The sequence below is a fragment of the Heliconius melpomene genome, chromosome 16 (genome assembly GCF_056956725.1).
Source record: "Heliconius melpomene rosina isolate 202511_hmr_F chromosome 16, ASM5695672v1, whole genome shotgun sequence".
NCBI lineage: Eukaryota > Metazoa > Arthropoda > Insecta > Lepidoptera > Nymphalidae > Heliconius > Heliconius melpomene.
This window is the reverse complement of record NC_140404.1, coordinates 10,212,619-10,232,289: the sequence shown is the minus strand read 5'-3', so window position 1 is coordinate 10,232,289 and position 19,671 is coordinate 10,212,619. Positions and strand designations below refer to the sequence as shown.

Here is a 19,671-nt window from a genome sequence, read left to right as displayed (position 1 = left end):
ATAGATGAAACTATATATTTTATTAAGCCATATATTTCTGGGTTCCCATGTTCCCCCTGTGTACCCCTGCGTAAAAAAATATATACACAATGTCTCTAATTCGGAAAGCGGAGATCGAAGTGCTTTGATATTTGATTCTCTTTATCTACCCTGCCGGATGGGGGGTAAAGTATAATCCTGAAAAAAATATGATGTATTATAAGATTTATGATGGTCAGTGTGGTGTAAGGAAACAAAATGGTTAATTCGATTTCCATTCAAAGATTTTTTTATATTCAAAACATATTTTTATTTTTTGTATCTTTCGATACAAACTATGCAATCGGATAGCGTTTCTAATAAACAATCTTCCTAATAAAGAATATTTTATAAAATAATAATAAACGACATGAAAAAAGGATACTGACCAAATGTGTGTAAAGTTTTTAAATATTAAAAAAAAAATAAGAACATCTTCACTACTTTTGTATTAAAGTTTATTGTTAGTATACCTCTGCATACACTACACCCCACATGATATGATGGATTCATTAAAAAACACAAAATTTTAATAAAAAATATGAAAATAAACTATTTACTAATAGAATTAAACATTTTTACTTTTTGAGTATACGATAGTAGCTTGGCCATTGGAAAGCGTTGCAGCGTCGTCCGAGTACTGGAACAGCTGCCCCCGAGTACACACCGTCACACGTACGTATGACATGCCTTATTATATCCATGTAGATATTCTATCAAAAAATACTTTTTAAATTAAATAAAACAACTATTATTTAAACATTCGCTTTAATTTTCTTTTCTCATCTTTTCAAGTCTTCTCTTATCTTGTCTCAATGTCTTTAACATTCAATTTAGGCTTTAAAAATATTCTTTTGTCATCTAGATATGCAATTTTTTAAGCAAATATGGACTGCGAAAATTAGGCCAAAATAACATTGGAATTCCGCACATAGCATATATAGGGTAGGCACAGGAAACCTACTGTTAAGTCACTCCGTTCCCCATTAAAATGCTTCTGTTCCCCACTTTCATCCAAATTCTTGAGGTATTGAGTGTTTAGTAGCGTAGCTTAACACCGCTCTTGCCTCGTTATCAGAGAAATAACAGAGTGCTTAGCACTAGGTTCTCAAATTCCCTCTGCCTATGTGCGAAATACAGCGTGATGCTAAAAATCCATTAATCAACCAAGAATCGACCAAGTTTCCCGAGATTTCTCCACTTTTTGATTTGCAGTACCACGCTGAAATCTTTAAATTTGGGCGTGTATTCTGTATAGTGCGTACTCTAGTGATTTATTCGACCGTATAAGCGGATATCCGAAGAAAAAGGAATATCCACATCGGCCTATTAGAACACCAAACACCTATCCGTAAACCGTCAAAACATAAACGACTTCAAACGCAAAAAAAATATTTACCTTATATATTAAAATCTATTTATTTCACATTTCATTTTTTCATAATTTGTGCATTGTATAGCGTGTCCACTTTAGAATATGTATATAATTAATTTCGAGTGTAGATTGTTTCTATTGATAGAAATATAAGTTTAATTATCATTAAACATAACACTATGAATTACTCATATAATTTTTGTTTAATATCTTTAAATTTTGTAAAAACGTGCAATTTTATTTAATTTATTAAGACACTTCTAATTACATAATAAATTCAAAAGGTGTGATAAGGTGTGCATACCTTTTGTTTAATCTTTAAAACACTAGTTTAAATTAACTATACAGTTTTCGAAAAAATACAAATAGTTATAAAATTACTGAAGCAAAGATATAATGTATGTGCGCAGAAAATAGGAACACACATGTAAACACGCACAGGTGCACACACACACACACATACACATACACACAAATACACACTCATGGACGATTGGATATCTTTTTCTTTTTTGTTATTTTTGTATTTTTGTCAAAAAATTTAGGTACCTTTATATATAAGAATTATTTTTTGTTTGAGAATACGATGGAGTAATTGTCGTTTCTCATTTCTAAGGTATAACTAAAAAACAATGATGCTTGAGAGTCAAAACCCAAGCATCATTAACTGAATTACATCTTTTGCCACAATGACAATGTCCTATTGTTTTAAAATTGTTTGTTTTTCATGGCAACAAATTAAACAAAAACAATTACGAAAAATTTTTAAACTTTACATATATTTATGAATATTTAAGTAAATATAATAACTTCTATACCAGCCACTTGTAATCCCTGTATAAACTTTGAACATTATTATAAGGAAAATTAATAAATAATACATAAATAATGATCTACAGTTTACAGTAGAATAAGATCCTTAATTAAGACGCTTTGTTCTCGTTGGCAGGATAAAATCATGTCTTGTTACCTAGAAATTATAAAATTAATGTATTGTTTTAACCGAAATATTAATAAATAACTAAAATTGTATCTTGGATTTTTCTATATTTTTTTCTTTGATAAGAAAAGATAGAAAGATATTATAATGGTTATATATTTTTTCCTTTTTTTTTAATACTGAATAATTACAAGGAAAATAATAGTTGAACTATACAATGATAGTGGAATCTGGAGAAGTATTTTAAAAAATATGCACTTTATATTTTTTTCTATTAGGGCAAAAACCTGAAAACAATGCGACCTAAATCTTTTATTTATAATTATACAATCGACGGAAAGTGAGGAACGGAGTGTTTAAATACTAAAATCCTCTGAATATCCTGCTATGTGCGGGATACAGCTGAAGCTACAAAAGAAATAAACATACAAAAGTCCCCAAAAAAATAAAAAGATCAACAAGTTCAGTATTTAAGCTAAGCACTTAGACTGTATAAACTTGTACTTATACACTATTACTCTCTACTTTTTCTATAAATTAAGAGAAATCAAACTTTCTATAACATAAAAACGATTATCGAAGCACGTACATACTCTTTGGTGGACTAACATTTTTCGTAAATTATTTATTACATCCCCCGAACTAGATAAAAATATATTTTTTTAAAGTTTATCACCGAGTGGAAGAAACATTATTGGAAACCTATTGCTAAGGCACTCCGTTCCCATTAAGATACTTCTGGTTGCCACTATCTACCAAATTGTGGAGGCATTTCGTGTCGGATTGCGCAACAAATAAAATATTAAATTAACAAGTAAAATATTAAATTTATTCATTTTCTCCAGTAAATATCGTACAATTTAATTAACTTTCATATACTCCGTAATAAGTATTCTTCCTTATATATACTTTTAATATATGTAAGGAAAACTACTGATGATGTCAAGTTGATGAGAACCGACACATGGTGGTTACCCATCGATTGCACATTAACGGAGTAAATGCATTGATTTATTTTTTTTATTAATATAATTTATGTAGAGCACGTATAATATAATTGTTATGAATATTTCTGTAAAAAGGGGGTGACCTTTAGATCAACATGCCGCTTGCCAAGCATATGAAAATTGCAGCTGGGTGCGGAGGTGCTGCCATGTTTGGAATTCTTTTTGGATGGGTTCTTTTTCCTACGATTCTGAAAAGTCAACTGAAAAAGGTAATAACCAAAATTTGTATGATATATTAGTTTGTATGTTATATAACATGCAGAGAGGGTTAACCCTAATTCGAAAATTGTGTTGCTATTATTCTCCCGTGACGGGAGACGAATGACGGATGGATGACTAAAAATGTTATACCCACAATCTCTCGGGATATTTTTTGTGTTTTAAACGATTAATTTTGTTAAAAAAGAATAGTATTTGTATTTAATATTATATTTTACTAGTAACTGAATCGCGACTTTGCCAGTCTACTCTCGCTATTATATTATATTGTATCTCGTCCTTACAGTCAGGTAAACTGACTCCGCATATCCCAAGAAGAGATTACATCTCCACAACATTCATCTTTTTAAATTCTTCTTCTGTAATATCCAAGTTTCTGCTATAGAACAGAGTCGGTACCAGCTCTCCATTATTTACGGCCAAACTTGAAGCTAAGCAAACTCCCCAAAAATTTGGCGGAAAATGGGGGACGGAATTTCTTAACACTAGGTTCCCTCTGCCTAACTTGCTGTATGCGGGATACAGTGTGACGATAAATACAAACATAGTAATTTGAAAACTGTCCAAAATATCATAACTAAGAAATGTTTCTAAATACGTCCACGTCAAAAGCTTGTCGTTTACCAAAAGAGCTTTGATACAATGCTTTGGAATCCTCCAAATCTTTTCAAAGTGAACTTCAGTTGTTCAGTTAATTCAATACAATTATATTTTAAAATACGTCAATCTATGTCTGTTTGGAATATTACGAATCCATACCTATATTATAAATTCGAAAGTAACTCTGTCTGTCTGTCTGTCTGTCTGTCTGTCTTTTACGCAATCAGGGCCAAACCGCTAATTTAATTGTGATAAAATACTCATATAGAGATACTTGAGGGTCTCGGGATGAACATAGGATACTTTTTTTTCTCATATTTGTAATTTGTAATATTTTCGATATATACCAATATATTAAAATACTTATTAATTTTACATACAATTTATTCCGCCATGTTAATAACAACCGTCGTTGCTAAACAACGATTTGCAAAGTTTGTTGTTAGAAAACGTCACTCAAAATGAGCTTGTTAACGCATCTCTCTATTGAAAACTGAAAATAATTTCATAAATATATTTAATAAATATTCGTATAGTTCAAGCGCGCGTAGCCGCGTTCGGGTCCACTAGTATAGTTATATATTTCATCTCTAGGTAATAATTTTGTTTATCAGATTGTTTGATTTAGAACCATAGCTATAAGTTCGGCCCTTTTGGACAATGTTTATATTTAAAATATTTAATTTTCTCTATGTTGAATAGACATACGATGTTCACAGAATATAAAATTGTATGTGGCCGTAATAAAAAGTAAAATACAATAGTTTTTGAGCTTACATATAGAAGAATAACAAAGGGAACCTAATGTTAAAGCAGTCCGTTATATTTTGCGGATTAAATGGACGAACTCAACGCCGCACGTGTTCTTGTTGCTAGAGTGAGAAAATGGAAAAATCAATCAAATTTGGGAAAACCCAAATGGAAATCAAACCCACACTATATAATGATATAGTGATCTCATTTACTCTCTTTTAAGTACAAAATTACAGTCACTTTAAGTTATTTTTCACACAATATTGAATAACAAATCTAATTTTAGGAAATGGCTCTATCAAAAAAGACAGACATACGTCAAATGTGGTCAAAGGTTCCCTTCGCAATCGACTTCAAGGTGTACCTTTTCAACTACACTAATGCTGAAGAGGTCCAGAAAGGAGCTCTACCTATTGTGAAAGAAGTTGGACCTTATTATTTTGAGTAAGTTTCTTGTTTTTGTTGTAGCGTGTGAAATAAAATAATAATAATGTATAAAATAGATAATAATTATAATAATAATTATAATCAGCTTCACACAACAGGGTCTTACAGTAAGTGAATTTTTCATATTTTAAAATATGAGTAAATCTGGACTAAATTAAATAAAAATTTAATGTTTGTTTCTTTTTTTTATATTTTGTCTTATGCCCAAATGAATAGGGTATAGTAACTCTCTACTTAATGTCTCAAATATATTATTTTTTATTAATATATTTAAGATATTAATCATATCGAAACTCATAAACTGTCATAGTATTTTCTAAACCTGCAATCTTCCAAAAAACCAAACAAACTGTGATCGCACAGCAAAGGTTAATCTTAATTATTTAGTTACATAATGAAAAAAATATCTCGTTTGGTTCATCTATCTACTTCGTATTCTCGATCTTGTACGACGTTGACAAATTAAAATGTACTCTCTAAAGAATTAAGTTTACATGATGGAAAATAAAATACAAACGAAAATTGAAATACTAGAATATTGCCTAAAACTAATAAAGACAGAATCGATATTTGAAACTCATATGTAAAGCAAAGGAATGTAAGGCAACAAGGAACAGAGATAAAATTTGCATGACTGATCTGAACAGTTGTGGACCTGCGATCCAAGAGTTTTAAGGGTCATTAAAGCTCGCCATCCGTCATCCGAGCTTCTGTCCTCAACTTGATTAAATACGAAATGATTCTACTAGTGCCGCCTTGCAAGTGTGTTCTAGATATGAATTGATGACAGTTCCAAAATAGGCTAAAATGTATTAATTAGCAAATCATGGAGAGATTTTACCATTATTCATATTGCTTTTACTTCAAACAGAGAAAACAAAAAAAGTAACAGTTTATTTACTAAAATGTTATATAAGAGTGTATTTTTTATTTTAAAAAATATAATACTTACATATTAAGGGCAGTCGTAGTACAGGGACACAAAAGTGCTCCTGGAAACGCGACGGTTGTGGGTTCGATGCCCACTCAGGGAAGTGAAATATTAAATATTTTTATTTCTTCGCTCTGGTAATGAGGCGCAGCATTGCCTTGAGAATTCGACGGTTTATGGAATACAGAAGTGTCTTAAAGGGAATGGAATGTCTTAACCAGGTTCCCAGGTTCCCTCTACCTACCTTGCTATGTGCGGCATACACGTAAAGCTAAAAATTATAATAAATATTTTTCAGATAATTTAGGCACTATGTAATATTGTTGTACCTACGTGTACATCGATTAAGTTTTATTAATACCTCGTATTCATTTTCGCAACACGTAATAATGTTATGTTTTATAAATGGAAAAGGTTTTTATACAAGCCTTTAATTTACTACAATCGATACAGAAAAATATTGTAGAAGTGTTAGAGTGTGACGTGGCCCAATGATTATGAAATTGCTTCGTAAATAATAGGATCTTTGTTTTATATAGGTTTTTCATTCCAAATTCATTCTTTTACGCAACAAATTTAAAATTTACTCTTCAAATTCATCTTTTTACATATCAAATGCGCAATTTTTCACTTCAAATTAATCCTCTAATTTTTCGAAAGAGACGTTTAAACCTCAAATTCATCCTTAAAATTCAATCTTTCTGAAAAAAAAAAAATTTTAACTGCAAATTATTGGTATGAACATAAATATTATTTGCTCTGCAGCGACCGTAAGAAGTAGACCATAATTTAAGTTTTAATAATATTTATCAATATTTATTTATTCTATAGTTATCGTCGTGCAGTGCCACGGGCTTGTCACTGTAAACATGGCTATGGACTACTATGGATTCGTATTGCGTAGGTACAATGAAATATTTAATATTTTCATTTCCTCGTTCCGGTAACAAGGCAAAGCACGGCGTTAAAAGTGAGGAACTATCACTAAGTCTTATCACTAAATTCCTTGTGTTATATGCGGGATACAGCGTGAAGCTAAAAATATATTCACTTATAATCTTATCAGTTATCCTATTCTTAACATATATTTTATTTTAAACACGTAAACAGCATTATTTTCGTAAAAATAATGGAAATCCAACTAAGAAAAACGGCCTCAAAATTAGCTTATAAGCATAATAAGCATATTTTACTTATAGAGAATGGAAAGAAAAGGTTGAGATGGAAGACCAAGATGATACAGACACAATTGATTATAAAAGACTTGACAAATTCTACTTCAGAAAGGACCTATCTGGCCCAGGCCTAACTGGGGAGGAGGTGATAGTCATGCCGCATGCCTTTATGCTCGTATGTTACTCTTATTTTACAACTATAGTTTTACTATCCATGTTTAATCTTCTTTTTTATTAAATTCTATTACAGTCATAATTAAATCAAGTAAAGATATTTCGCATAAATTTCATAAATAAGTAAAATAATATACTCGTAATTAACTTGTTTTAACAAATATTTATATCCTTAGGGTATGGCGACGATAGTTAATAGAGAGAAACCTGCAATGATTAATATGGTCGGCAAAGCTTTAAATGGGATATTCGATAACCCTGAAGATGTATTCATGAGAGTTAAAGTTTTGGATCTTCTTTTTCGAGGAATCGTTATAAATTGTGCTAGAACAGAGTTTGCACCTAAAGCAGTTTGTACTGCTTTAAAGAAAGAGGCTGCCGACAGGTTAATTTTTGAGCCTAATAATCAGTACAGATTCTCTTTATTTGGATTGGTAAGTTATTTTTCATTTTATATTTTTGCAAGTTTTAAACGACTTCCGACTTTCTTACAATTTATTTATTCCATACCGCCATTTATCTTATTACTTCGTTCCTCCTAATTTAAGTGAAATTTCATTAATAACAGTTGCTTTTCATTCAGCGTAACGCAACTGTTGACAAACACGTAGTTACTGTTAGGCGTGGTGTGAAGAATGTGATGGACGTTGGTAAAGTAATAGCAATAGATGGTAAAATGGAACAAGATGTATGGCAAGGGAAATGTAACGAGTTTGAAGGAACCGATGGAACAATTTTTCCGCCATTTTTGACTCAATTTGATAAGTTGGAATCATTTGCTGGAGATTTGTGCCGGTTAGTGCTAGAATCTAAAGTAATATATATTTATCATAAAAAATATATTCGAAAATGGGCTAAAGTCAGTGTATTTCTTGCAACTTATAAATATTTATTTTTACTGAAATAATCATCAATACAAAATTTAATTAATATCGATTCTAGATCGTTTAAGCCTTGGTACCAAAAGAAGACATCTTACGGAGGAATTAAAACTAACCGATACATTGCCAATATTGGTGATTTTGCTAATGATCCTGAGCTCCAATGCTATTGTGACTCTCCTGATGCATGCCCGCCAAAAGGTTTGATGGACTTGACTAAGTGCATAGGTGTTCCAATGTACGTCTCCATGCCACATTTCTACGATAGTGATCCTAAGTTATTGGAAGGTGTTAAAGGATTGAATCCTGATGTGAATGAACATGAAATTGCCATTGATTTTGAGCCAGTGAGTATAATATTTAATTATTATAAATTTAATGGTCCTTAAAAAGATTAAAATTTGGTGTATTTAAAATTGTTTTAGATTACTGGTACACCATTAGTAGCTAAACAAAGAGTACAATTCAATATGCAATTACTGAAAATTGAAAAATTGGATTTGTGCAAGGATCTACCTGACGTTATGGCGCCTATGTTTTGGATAGAAGAGGTAATACTAGCACCAATTAACAGCTTTAATCACCTTTATGGACGTACAAACAGATTTAATATTCACATTACAATTAAATATTTTTGTTTACTTAACAAAAGAATATATTCTAGTATTACTATACTAGTACACAGTTAATATGATATCAAATAATGCTAACTATTTTCAATGGTCAGATGTAAAATAGGTAGGTTACTAATTACTAAATTTCTACTGTGCAAAAAACCTTGATTGTTATTGAAGAACATTATAGTTGGGTCTGAATAATTATGACGAGTTCTTATCTAGATAATTTTTGCAAGCCAGAAAATGTCAGTTTCTTCTAAATATTCTGCAAACCGGAAGCCAACCGACCTCAATAAAAGTGAAAATATGGGTAGGACGGAGACATTTACGTGCAATTTATATACCATTGAATTTGTTTCCAGGGTCTAGCTTTAAATAAAACATTTATAAATTTGTTAAAACATCAACTATTTCTACCGAAGCGTATTGTGGGGGTGGTACGTTGGCTGCTCGTGTCTTTCGGCACCCTGGGTTGCCTCGCCAGCTTGGTGTATCACTACAAAGGTACTATTCGTGTGGTAAATATTTATTATATATGTATATCTAAGTAGTGTATTTTCTGTATTTATATATTTATGGTCAAGTTAAATGTTTGTTTTATAAACATGGGTGTTGGAATTGGTTGGGGGAGCCTTGTGGAATATGCCCATCACAAAACATTAAGGCCCAAATGTATAAATCGCTCTAAAGTCTGAGATTTATCAACACATTTCATAAAGTTCAGTTTAGTGTTGGTATACAGTATAATCATTTATGTAAATATGTGAAGATTTTCATAAAAATTAAGTCAACTTCGATAGAATGATCATCTAACCAAGGACCTTGCCAAATGGACCAAGTAATTACTAACGACCAGGTTCCCCCTAGATAAATTGCCTCCAGATGCCTATACACCCATAATTGTCACATTGTGACGAGATACTTAGATTCATATAAATAATATGAATATTTCTTAGTATACTTCAAATATATACATATACGACTGTAATCACGAATATATTCCGCTCAAGGCATTGCATGTTTAGTGGCGAAACTCAACGCTGCCCTTTGCCTCGACGCCAGAGCGATGAAAATATAAATTTTAAATAAATATTTAATTTCCTCAAGTGGGGATCGAACCCACAGCCAATCGACTTAGTCATACTTTGTGCTCTGCGCCACGAGTGGCCTTAACGTAAACAATAAACAAAAAAATATATTTATTTCAGAACACATAATACGCTTCGCTGTGTCAACAGACTCTGCGACCACAAAAGTTAATCCAGAAGTCACTGAACATAAAGAAATTAACACTATATCTCAAGGACCACCTAAAATCGAAATGTAATATTATTTAACTCTTTCAACAATTAGTTATTTATGTTATTAGGTTAATAATTTTAAGCTTTATTGACTTATTATCAAATTCCTTATTTTTTATCCAATTCGTCGTAATTAAAGGCACAGCTCATATATACATACATGTATCTAATAATATAAATAGAAGTAGATTATTTTGTAGTTTAAATTGCACTAAATTGACTCTCTGTCATATCTCAAGATATGAGAAATGTATAAATATTTACAATTTATTTATTCTTTAAATAAAAGAATGAATTCTTATAGAAAAACAGCATGCACTCTGTTAGGTACAAAATTGTTTTCTCATTTCGTTCATTATTATTTAAGTCCATAGAATAATACAGACCTCTTTGAAAAATGTTCATTTTTTTCGTATCGAAAGCCTTAAGTAAACTCACCTATAAATATGTATCTATTAAAAATTTAATAATTTTATTGATAGTATTATTTAAGCCAGCACCTACAAAGCAGTGTGGAATCCTTCAATGCATCAATTAAGTTTTATTAAATAAACTATAGATTTTAATATTTAGTTTCATTTCGAATTTCCATTTCAGTTTTCAATTCAATTTCCCTGGAGCCTAATTTATTAGTGGATCCCAATTATTATTAGTTAAAATTGAACGTTACTTTAATCAATTTTGTGAAGATTAGAGATAGAATACAAGATATATCAAAATTATTATTTCATTTTCTCCTCTTATCATAGGACTCTCATCATATGAGACAGGTACTGGTAGAAACCATTGTTTTTCCGTTCGTGTTCAATTTGTCTAGCCTAAATAAGAATAATTTATTTACTTCTATTACACCTTTTAAAAAAAGAGTAGACATAAAGAACCCGATTTTAAGAATTTTTGCTTTCTAGTTTCCACGCGATACGACTCTTTTGCCTCTCATTTTGAGGGGAGTACGAGGTTCCCCAATTTCTCACTCTTTTAACCGACCTCCCTCGAATATCATCGATATTATGTTCTAGACTGACAACCGAAGTCTCCCTATAGCTTTCTTAACTTAGTTTTTTATTAACAAACAACAACCAATAATAGTATAAAACATGATTTATTTCTCTAAAGCCTATTAAATATTTACAAACTACCACCTAATAATATCACAATAACTTAATATGGTAACATATGGTAACTAAAGAAATATTTTGGTATTCACAGATTTTTCTTTATCGATTTTGCATCTATTATCGATGTCTTAAACGGTATATCGATAAACTTATCGATTTTTTTACTTTGTACATTAACGAGCCAGTTGAAACTGAACCTTAAAGTGTAAATAATAAGAGCGACAGCGATGATTACGAGGATGAGGAAAGTGAAAGCAATATCTAACATATAATACTCGATGAAATTTAGATCTTTAGCAGACGATTGTAAATGATATGCCCCTTTGTGCTGTATCACGTATTCTGTCCAATATATCGCCCTTTCTAGTGGAGATTCCTTTTGATTTCTTAACAAAGTTTGACGATATTTCACTTGAGATTTATATTTTGGTTCCACAATAACTTCTTGGATCGCTTGGTACAGTTTCTCTGAGGTCAAATGATGGAGATCTAATTTCCTCGCGTACCCATCTGCTTCAGCTTTAGCTGCGTTTGCGTCGTGGTCGCAGAAAACTGGTATTGTTATGATGGGTACTCCGTGGAACACCGTTTCGAACATGCTGAGGAGGCCTCCATGAGTCACGAAAGCTTTTATCTTTGGATGCCCTGTAAAATGTCATTATATTTTGAGTAAAAGTAAAGAAAAATGCAGTATTCTATACATAATAATTAATAATTATGATATGATAGGTTATATAATGATGATCATTATTTCAACTCGTTAATCAATAATATAGTAAACAAAAATAACTTAATGATGCACCATCACAGCCTTAAGTCGGTGACTATTTTTAGGGATCCGCGCCTCTAAAGGAAAAACGGAAATCTTATCAGATCACTTTGTTATTCGTTTGGTATGACCATTTATCTTGATATCAAGTTTACGTATGAAGCTGAAATATTTTCTGCATTTTCTATGAAATTTGCTCATAATCAAAACCTATGTGGTACTTCCCGTACGTTTGCCGAGAGTGTGTACTCGCTGCCTACTTAGAACAAAAAAATAAAATATAGCCGCTAGTTTGTCAATATAAAATGCACAATGAAGTGTTTACGCTGTAACGCTGTATGCGCGGGGAATGGCGCAACTCAACGCCGCACTCTGTTTTGTCACCAGAACGAGAAAATGAATATAATTCACCGCTTCAAGCGTTGCTATTTTAAAATAAAAGAAATGTGTTTATTATAGCAAAAAATATATATAAACAGCAAAAGCTAAATTAATTTGCATACTTTTACAGAGTAAATTGTACAATCTAGAAACAAATTATACCATCTTCTCTCCAACTACAACTGTAGTGTATATTTTGACAAAAACCACTATTTTAGATAAGTATAAATTAAACAAACTAACTATATTAAACTAAGAAACGAATTAAAATATGCAAATGTAGCTAAATTGCTTAAGAGTTTGCATAACTCTGACATAAAATGAAATATGTAAATGAAACGATGTCAGTCCTTATATCTGCTCCATCACCGTGTTGAGTAAGTGTGTTGAGTTGAACGCTTCATCGTTATTGTGTCATGAGCTTTTACTTTATATATATACATATATGTTTGTAAATATAACAATAATACTAGAAGTATTATTAGGGTTTTTTTTAGCTTTCAGACGGGTAGGGAGAGGGAACGTACTGTTGAGACACTCCGTTCCCCATTCAAACTCAACGCCGCCCAATGCCTTGACACCAGAGCAAATATATAGAAATATAAATTAAATCAGCTTCACACTCGCACACAGCAGGGTAGGCAGAGGGAACCAAGTGTTTAGACACTCGGTTCCCACTTTCTGCCGAATTCTGGAGGTATTGTATGTTGAATGGCAGAACTCAACGCCGCGCTTTGCCTCGACACCAGAGTGAAGAAAATGGAAATAACACTAAGTTCCCTCTGTTTACCCTGCTGTGTGCGAGATATAGCTCAGAACAGCTTCACTGATTTTTTTATATATACATACGGATGTTGTTATTATTATACATTTATATGTAAAAAAATGGACCCAAAAAACTAAATAAAACATAACCACACCTAATAAATCCTGTTGCGGAAGCCACTTGTACAATCTTACATTCGATGGTATATCTGTCAAATTTTGCTCCCCATCCTGTTTCCATAGCACCCTCTGGGGTAGTTTTTTCAGGGCGTCTATGAATAAATGATGTGCCGCAAGAGGCATTTTGTTTGTCCGAACCGATGACCCCATGGACACGTACACAAACCCTGCTTCACCCGCGCCAGATATCCATTCTTCTAAATCCTGGAATGTAAAATTACCTTCGTTATTGAATAATATGTGTTTAATCTATATATATAAAATCGAAAGGTCACTCACTCATCACGAAATCTCAGAAACTACATGTGCTAGGAATCTCAAATTTTGCATAGGACTTACTTATAGGACGTAGGTGCTCGCTAAGACGGGAATTTGCAATATTCGATTTCTAAAGGGTTGTTTTTGGGGTCGAAAGTTTGTATGAAACTTCGTTACTACAAATGCTAGGAGTCTCAAATTTTGCATAGACGTCACTAGGAGGTAGTCATGGAGACAGAAATTAATAATAACATAGTTCACGCGGGTGAAACCGCGAGCGGGCCGCTAGTAATATACATAAAAGACATTCTTTTAAATCTATTTAAATAAGGCTAAATATATAATTTTATTTCCATTTTCCAAGTTATAATTAAAGTGACCATTAAAGAAGTAGAATAAGGGGTCTTTGTACGTATAAATATATAATTATTAATAGATATAAACACCTCAATATCTATATTTGTATCAAGTCAACCCAACCAAAACAAACAATAGTACGTCTAGACCAATTTTTCTCTTCAAATATATTTAGATATTGTGTAAGACAATCAAAACATTTTACTCACAGCATCCAATCTCTTAGATTCCTTGCAATGTATACAGGCGACTTCAGCAACGTTCGGCAAAAACGGTCTCGGGTAAGTAACAGAGAAGTGTCCATTTTGAAGAATAAAACTAACATTTTTAGCTATATCATAAACATGAGGCATTTGAGGTCCAAAATGTCTTCTTAAAACTCGTTGTAAGATTGCGACGCTGACCCCATGACCCAACATCGCACCAACATGCCAAAAAGCATTTATAGATCTGTCTATAAATCCCATATTGTCCGTGAATGATCGAGCAAAGAATGGCATTACAGAATATGGCGCTGGACTTCCTGAAGTACTTGTTGGTGATGCGTAAAAGGCTACAGTGTTTATGTACATGAATGGCACTTTCATTCTATATGCAATTCCCAAAGCGCATTCTGGATAGGCCCCGTCTAATATTATAAGATCATAGGTTTTCCCTGAGCGTAGAAATGATCTTGTCTCGATATCATTGAGGAAGGAATCGCATGCCTGAAAAGAAATATATAATATTCTTATATAATATCCTTATTATATAGGTAAACATTATACATGTGCAAATAACAAAAGCCTAACATTTTACTTTTACTGTACGGGATACATACGTGAAGATAAAAAAGAGTAGGCAGAGAGAACCTGGGAACGTCTTATTAATATATTCCGTTCTCATTTAAATACTTCCCTTCTCCACCTTTCGCCAAATTCTAGAAGCATTGCATGTCTCAATGCCGCGTTTACCCTTGTTTGTTGGAACGAAAAAATTAAAATGTTAAATCTTTCAATCCCGTAAATATTTTTTTATTTCTTAAATCTGAATAAACAAGTTCAGCTATAAAGGCTTAATATCATAACTATTAGCAATTTAATGTAATAATATATTGACAATACCTCATATCCATATCTTATAATATCCATATATGGCAAAGGCTCCTCCCCTCTCATCCTTGCACCAACAAGATCGAAGGACATATATCCTCGTACAAAAGAGGCCAGACCTTGGGGGGTGATTTCTTCTAAGCCCTCAATGTGAAAATCCGGAAGGAATGGACTGATTAATGTTATGTTGTGATCCCTGTAATTTAAAAGAGATTTTGGATAAGATTTTAACTAAAATATATTATATTGTGAAGATTAAATCATTCATGCTAACTATATATCTTTTTTTTTTATTTCGCGCTGTTTCCCGCTTCTAGCTTGTAGGCACGGAACCTAGTGTTAAGACACTCCGCTCTCCACTTTCCGTCAAATTTTGGAGATATTACATATTGAGTGGCGGAACTCAACCAAAAAAAAAACGAAAAAATGCTACCTTCTTATTAGTCCTCTCGCTAGTTCTAAGAATGGTATTTTGTGGGACTTGGTGCCTCCCATCGTGATCATCAGTATGTCGCTTCCACATACTGACGCCGCGAGTAAAATCGGCAGACAGAACATAGGCCACCGTCGACCCTGGAAAAAAAATATAATTTATTGATTTTATTGATTTTTTTAGTTCGATTATTTTATTATTTTTAATATATTTAAAGTTATTAGAAAGAAAAAATATTACTCATTTAGAAAACGTATTAAAAATTGAACGTTAAAAAAATTTGGACTCGCGCCCTGGCTACCGTATGATAACGTTAGAGAACGTGTGGCTTAGTGGTCAAAGCGCTTGGGCGGAATCCAAGAGGTGGGGTTCAAATCATGCTACATAAATTTTTTATAGGTTTTCTAAATAAGTAAAAAGGTTTTTGTTTGTTCTCTCTCTTCATCCTCATAACAAATTTATACTACCATGTATAATTTATATTTATTTTCGAAACATAAAGAACAATAAAAACAAATCTTTTCTAAATTTCCTCTTCGATATGCTTACATAATGGTATATAATGTTTATGATGTACGTACGTACTGGCCAACATGTAGTAATAGCGAGTTTTGATCAATTGCATTCACAAGTGTTGTAACACATCGAGAATATTTCCTATTACAACATTTGATTTCATAGAAAAAGAATTCGTAGGTTTTATTGAAATAAAAGCGATTTTTATATTACAAGAGTTAAAACACTCCGTTCTCCACATTTCAGTTATTTTTCGAGACGCTTTTTTTGGTGAAAGTAGATTTGCCTACCAAACCAGGAAAGTAATTTAAATATAATAATTCCCATGACTAGAAAACGAACCTACAGTCATCAAACATACCGTTAGAAAATTTTCAGTATAATTTTGAATTTTTGGATTACTTTACTACTTTAGATAAAAAATTGGTAATAGCATTTTCTTTGTATTGAAAAAGTATGACAAGCTTTTTAGTTTTTACTTTTTATATAATTGTGCCATACAAAACAAAAATTACATTATTCAAACAATTGCAATTTCTATTAATGCACTAGGTATAGAATATTAGGATATATTTTATTCCAAGTTTATAGTGATTATAAGATTTGAAACAACCGGATTCGAAGCTGCGTCCCGAAGCATGTCTAGGTCACGGTCCTCCAAAAAAATACATACAAACTTACACAAAAATATTTCTTATGCCAAGTAATACTATTGTAGACATAGAATAAAAAGTCGTATACATTTGTGTCGTGGGAAGAAAAGGTCCATTCATATAGCAGCTATTACTAAAAGATTGCTTACATGCTATAACCATTACATTAATGCTAAAATGTTTACTTTATTGATTATATGACAAGATTTTTTATTTAAAGGCAAGGAGAGCTTTAAATCTTAATCAAAATTAAATCAGCTTCACGCTGTATCCCGCACATAGCAGGGTAGGTAGAGGGAACCTAGTGTTAAGTCCGAATTTAAGAAGCATGGCATGCTTAGTGGCGGAACTCCACCAGACCAGACACCAGAGCGAAGAAATGAGAATAGAAATTTAAATTATTATTTTATTTCCTCGAGTGGAGATCGAACCCACAACCGTCACGTTACAGTCACACCCTTGTGCCGCTGCGCCACTGATACTCAATAATCCTGATAATCTTCCTAACCTTTAATAACCTTGACCAATTCTTCTATTATCTAAAAGGTATTTAGTCTATCAGCTTAGTAAGTAGTAACATTGCAACGCACGTATCAGTTGATTAATATTATCTCTTGTCCCATTCATTAGGCAAAGGAGGGTAATGTGTTTGGCACGTTTGTCCATTTTAACTAGTTCGCACCTTAAAATGAATAATAAGCCTAGAAACTAACGATGGTCGTCATCGATCGTCTATTAATGTTATTTTATTATGATAAATTATTTATTTTTGGTATATTTATTGTTATTACATTTAGCTGCAAAGCGGTATATTTTGAAAATAAATATTTATTTTTTGTAAATTTAATTGGAAATCGTCCGTTATCCGCGGTATAGATATCCTCCATTCAATAAATCCAAATCCAGTTCGAACACTAGGTTCCCCCTGGGAAAAAAAACTGTACGTCTATAATCTATATATATATTATAATAGTGAACAAACTTAATTTTGCGGTGCTGCTTTAGAATATGCACACAAAGCCATTTTATCTCATACCTTACATGAACTAGCGGCTTTAATACCAAATTTTGCCCCCTTTTTAGGCTATTATTTGTTAAGATATAACCAAAAATTTATAGTTTTTTTCCTGACCAAGTACTATCCGTAGATGCTAGCTTTTTTCAGGAAATCAAAGGACCGTAAACTTGAGTGTATGGTTTAAATTTCAACTCGACATCTCCAAGCATTCCTGAGATAAAGGCTCTTGACAGACAGACAGAAAGATAGACGGACGAACGGATAACAAAAGTGTAAGAGTTCCTTTTCTTCTTAAAGTGTACGGAATCCTTAAAACTGAGACAGCAAAAATAAAAGGTATTTTCTGTAATAATAATACATCATAGCGTGACTTTACATGTTATTAATTATTATATTATCCAATTATTATAACAATTTAATAAATTGACATGACATATATACCTACCTACCACGAATGTGTGTGTGTGTGTCATTACAACCTGCATCCAAATGTCGGTCAGATTACAGAAGTTGACGCAATGCTTGGCCCTTAGATAATATCTTTCTTCATTTACCTCTAGTGGTTTACAAGTTTGGAATGTTCCTTTAGAAAGGAGGAGGAGGAGGAGGACCTCAATTTGACTTTTAATTTTTGAGAAATTTGTTAACGAATATATATTTAACAGGCTAGGCTAGTGTGAAGACACTCCGTTCCCCACTTTCCGGTAAATTCTGTAGACATTGCGACACCTTGCCTCAGCACCAGAGCGAAGAAATAAAAATGCAAATTTAAATCAATTTCCTTGCCTCGAGTGGGAATCGAATCCACAACCAGTCCCTTTTACAGTCACGCTTTGTGTCCCCACGCCACGGCTGGTCTCAAACACATGGCATGGCAGTGTAGGTAGGCTGGGAAAACCTGGGAACCTAGTGTTTAAGAACCCCGTTCTCCACTAAGACATTTCGTTGCTCACTTTCTACCGAATACCTAAGGTATTGCGTGTGGAAATCAACGCCGCACTTAGCCTCGTTACTAAAGCTAGAAAATAGAAATATTAAATATTTCATCCCCCGAGTGGGAATCGGAACCACAACCGACGGCCTGGGTTTCATAGAATTACATTAGAATAAAATAGAATAGCAAAATTGAATTTTAGTATTCAATTTATATTAAATATAAATTACCTTTAATATAGTGACAAATATTTCGTTCAAACTTTTTCAGTTTAAGTTATGTTTTAGATTTTCTTAAGCCCTCTGTGACCTTAATATAAATAGAAAAGTTGTTAAATTTATTATGCTAGGAGACCAAATATTTGATTCCATTTTTCTTTTTTTTTTACTCTACATCTGGTTTTTACATGAATAAATAAAATAAATCTTTTTTTTAGAAAAAGCTTATATTTCGGCGCTGTAATAAGGAGAATATTTTTTTCTTTTAAATTTAACTATCAACTCATATCCTCTCTACTATTTATATGATCATAAAAGCTTTTCGCACTAATTAATATTTAATTAAATTGTAATTTTAAAAATTTAAACTTAGCAGATTTTACGTAATTACTTTTTACTAGTTTATTTACAAAAGTAAATCATAATTAATATCCTAAAATAAAAAAAAGGAATCAGGTCTAATATCAAAAAAGGAAAACTGCATTTTAAGTGTTAAAACAACCTGAACCACAACGACCTTGCCTTATTTTCCTCCAACATGC

The 19,671-nt window shown here is 32.1% G+C and overlaps 2 protein-coding genes across 3 annotated transcripts in view; one reads left to right on the top strand and one right to left on the bottom strand.

Moving 5' to 3' along the window:
- Positions 1-638: 638 nt before the first annotated feature.
- LOC146531013 (sensory neuron membrane protein 1-like) lies at positions 639-11,004 on the top strand. Of its 2 annotated transcripts, none has more exons than XM_085199808.1 (10): positions 639-693; positions 3,416-3,549; positions 5,199-5,356; positions 7,490-7,640; positions 7,816-8,073; positions 8,223-8,434; positions 8,582-8,867; positions 8,946-9,071; positions 9,500-9,641; positions 10,346-11,004. In XM_085199808.1, the coding sequence occupies exons 2-10, from the start codon at positions 3,436-3,438 to the stop codon at positions 10,462-10,464; spliced, it is 1,566 nt and encodes a 521-aa protein (XP_085055934.1). In that variant the 5' UTR covers positions 639-693; positions 3,416-3,435; the 3' UTR covers positions 10,465-11,004. The 2 variants fall into 2 exon arrangements, with proteins under 2 accessions (XP_085055934.1, XP_085055935.1); XM_085199809.1 differs by having other exon boundaries at positions 9,500-9,655; positions 10,346-10,436.
- Positions 11,005-11,521: 517 nt separating this feature from the next.
- Positions 11,522-19,671, bottom strand: part of Ugt50B3 (UDP-glycosyltransferase family 50 member B3) — a 31,417-nt gene continuing 23,267 nt past the window's right edge. Inside the window, exons 3-7 of the mRNA XM_085199807.1 lie at positions 15,791-15,930; positions 15,370-15,553; positions 14,476-14,973; positions 13,627-13,855; positions 11,522-12,201 (exon numbers count right to left, since the gene is read on the bottom strand). Coding sequence (XP_085055933.1) covers positions 11,642-12,201; positions 13,627-13,855; positions 14,476-14,973; positions 15,370-15,553; positions 15,791-15,930 — 1,611 coding nt within the window. The 3' untranslated portion in view covers positions 11,522-11,641. The remainder of the gene's footprint in view (positions 12,202-13,626; positions 13,856-14,475; positions 14,974-15,369; positions 15,554-15,790; positions 15,931-19,671) is intronic.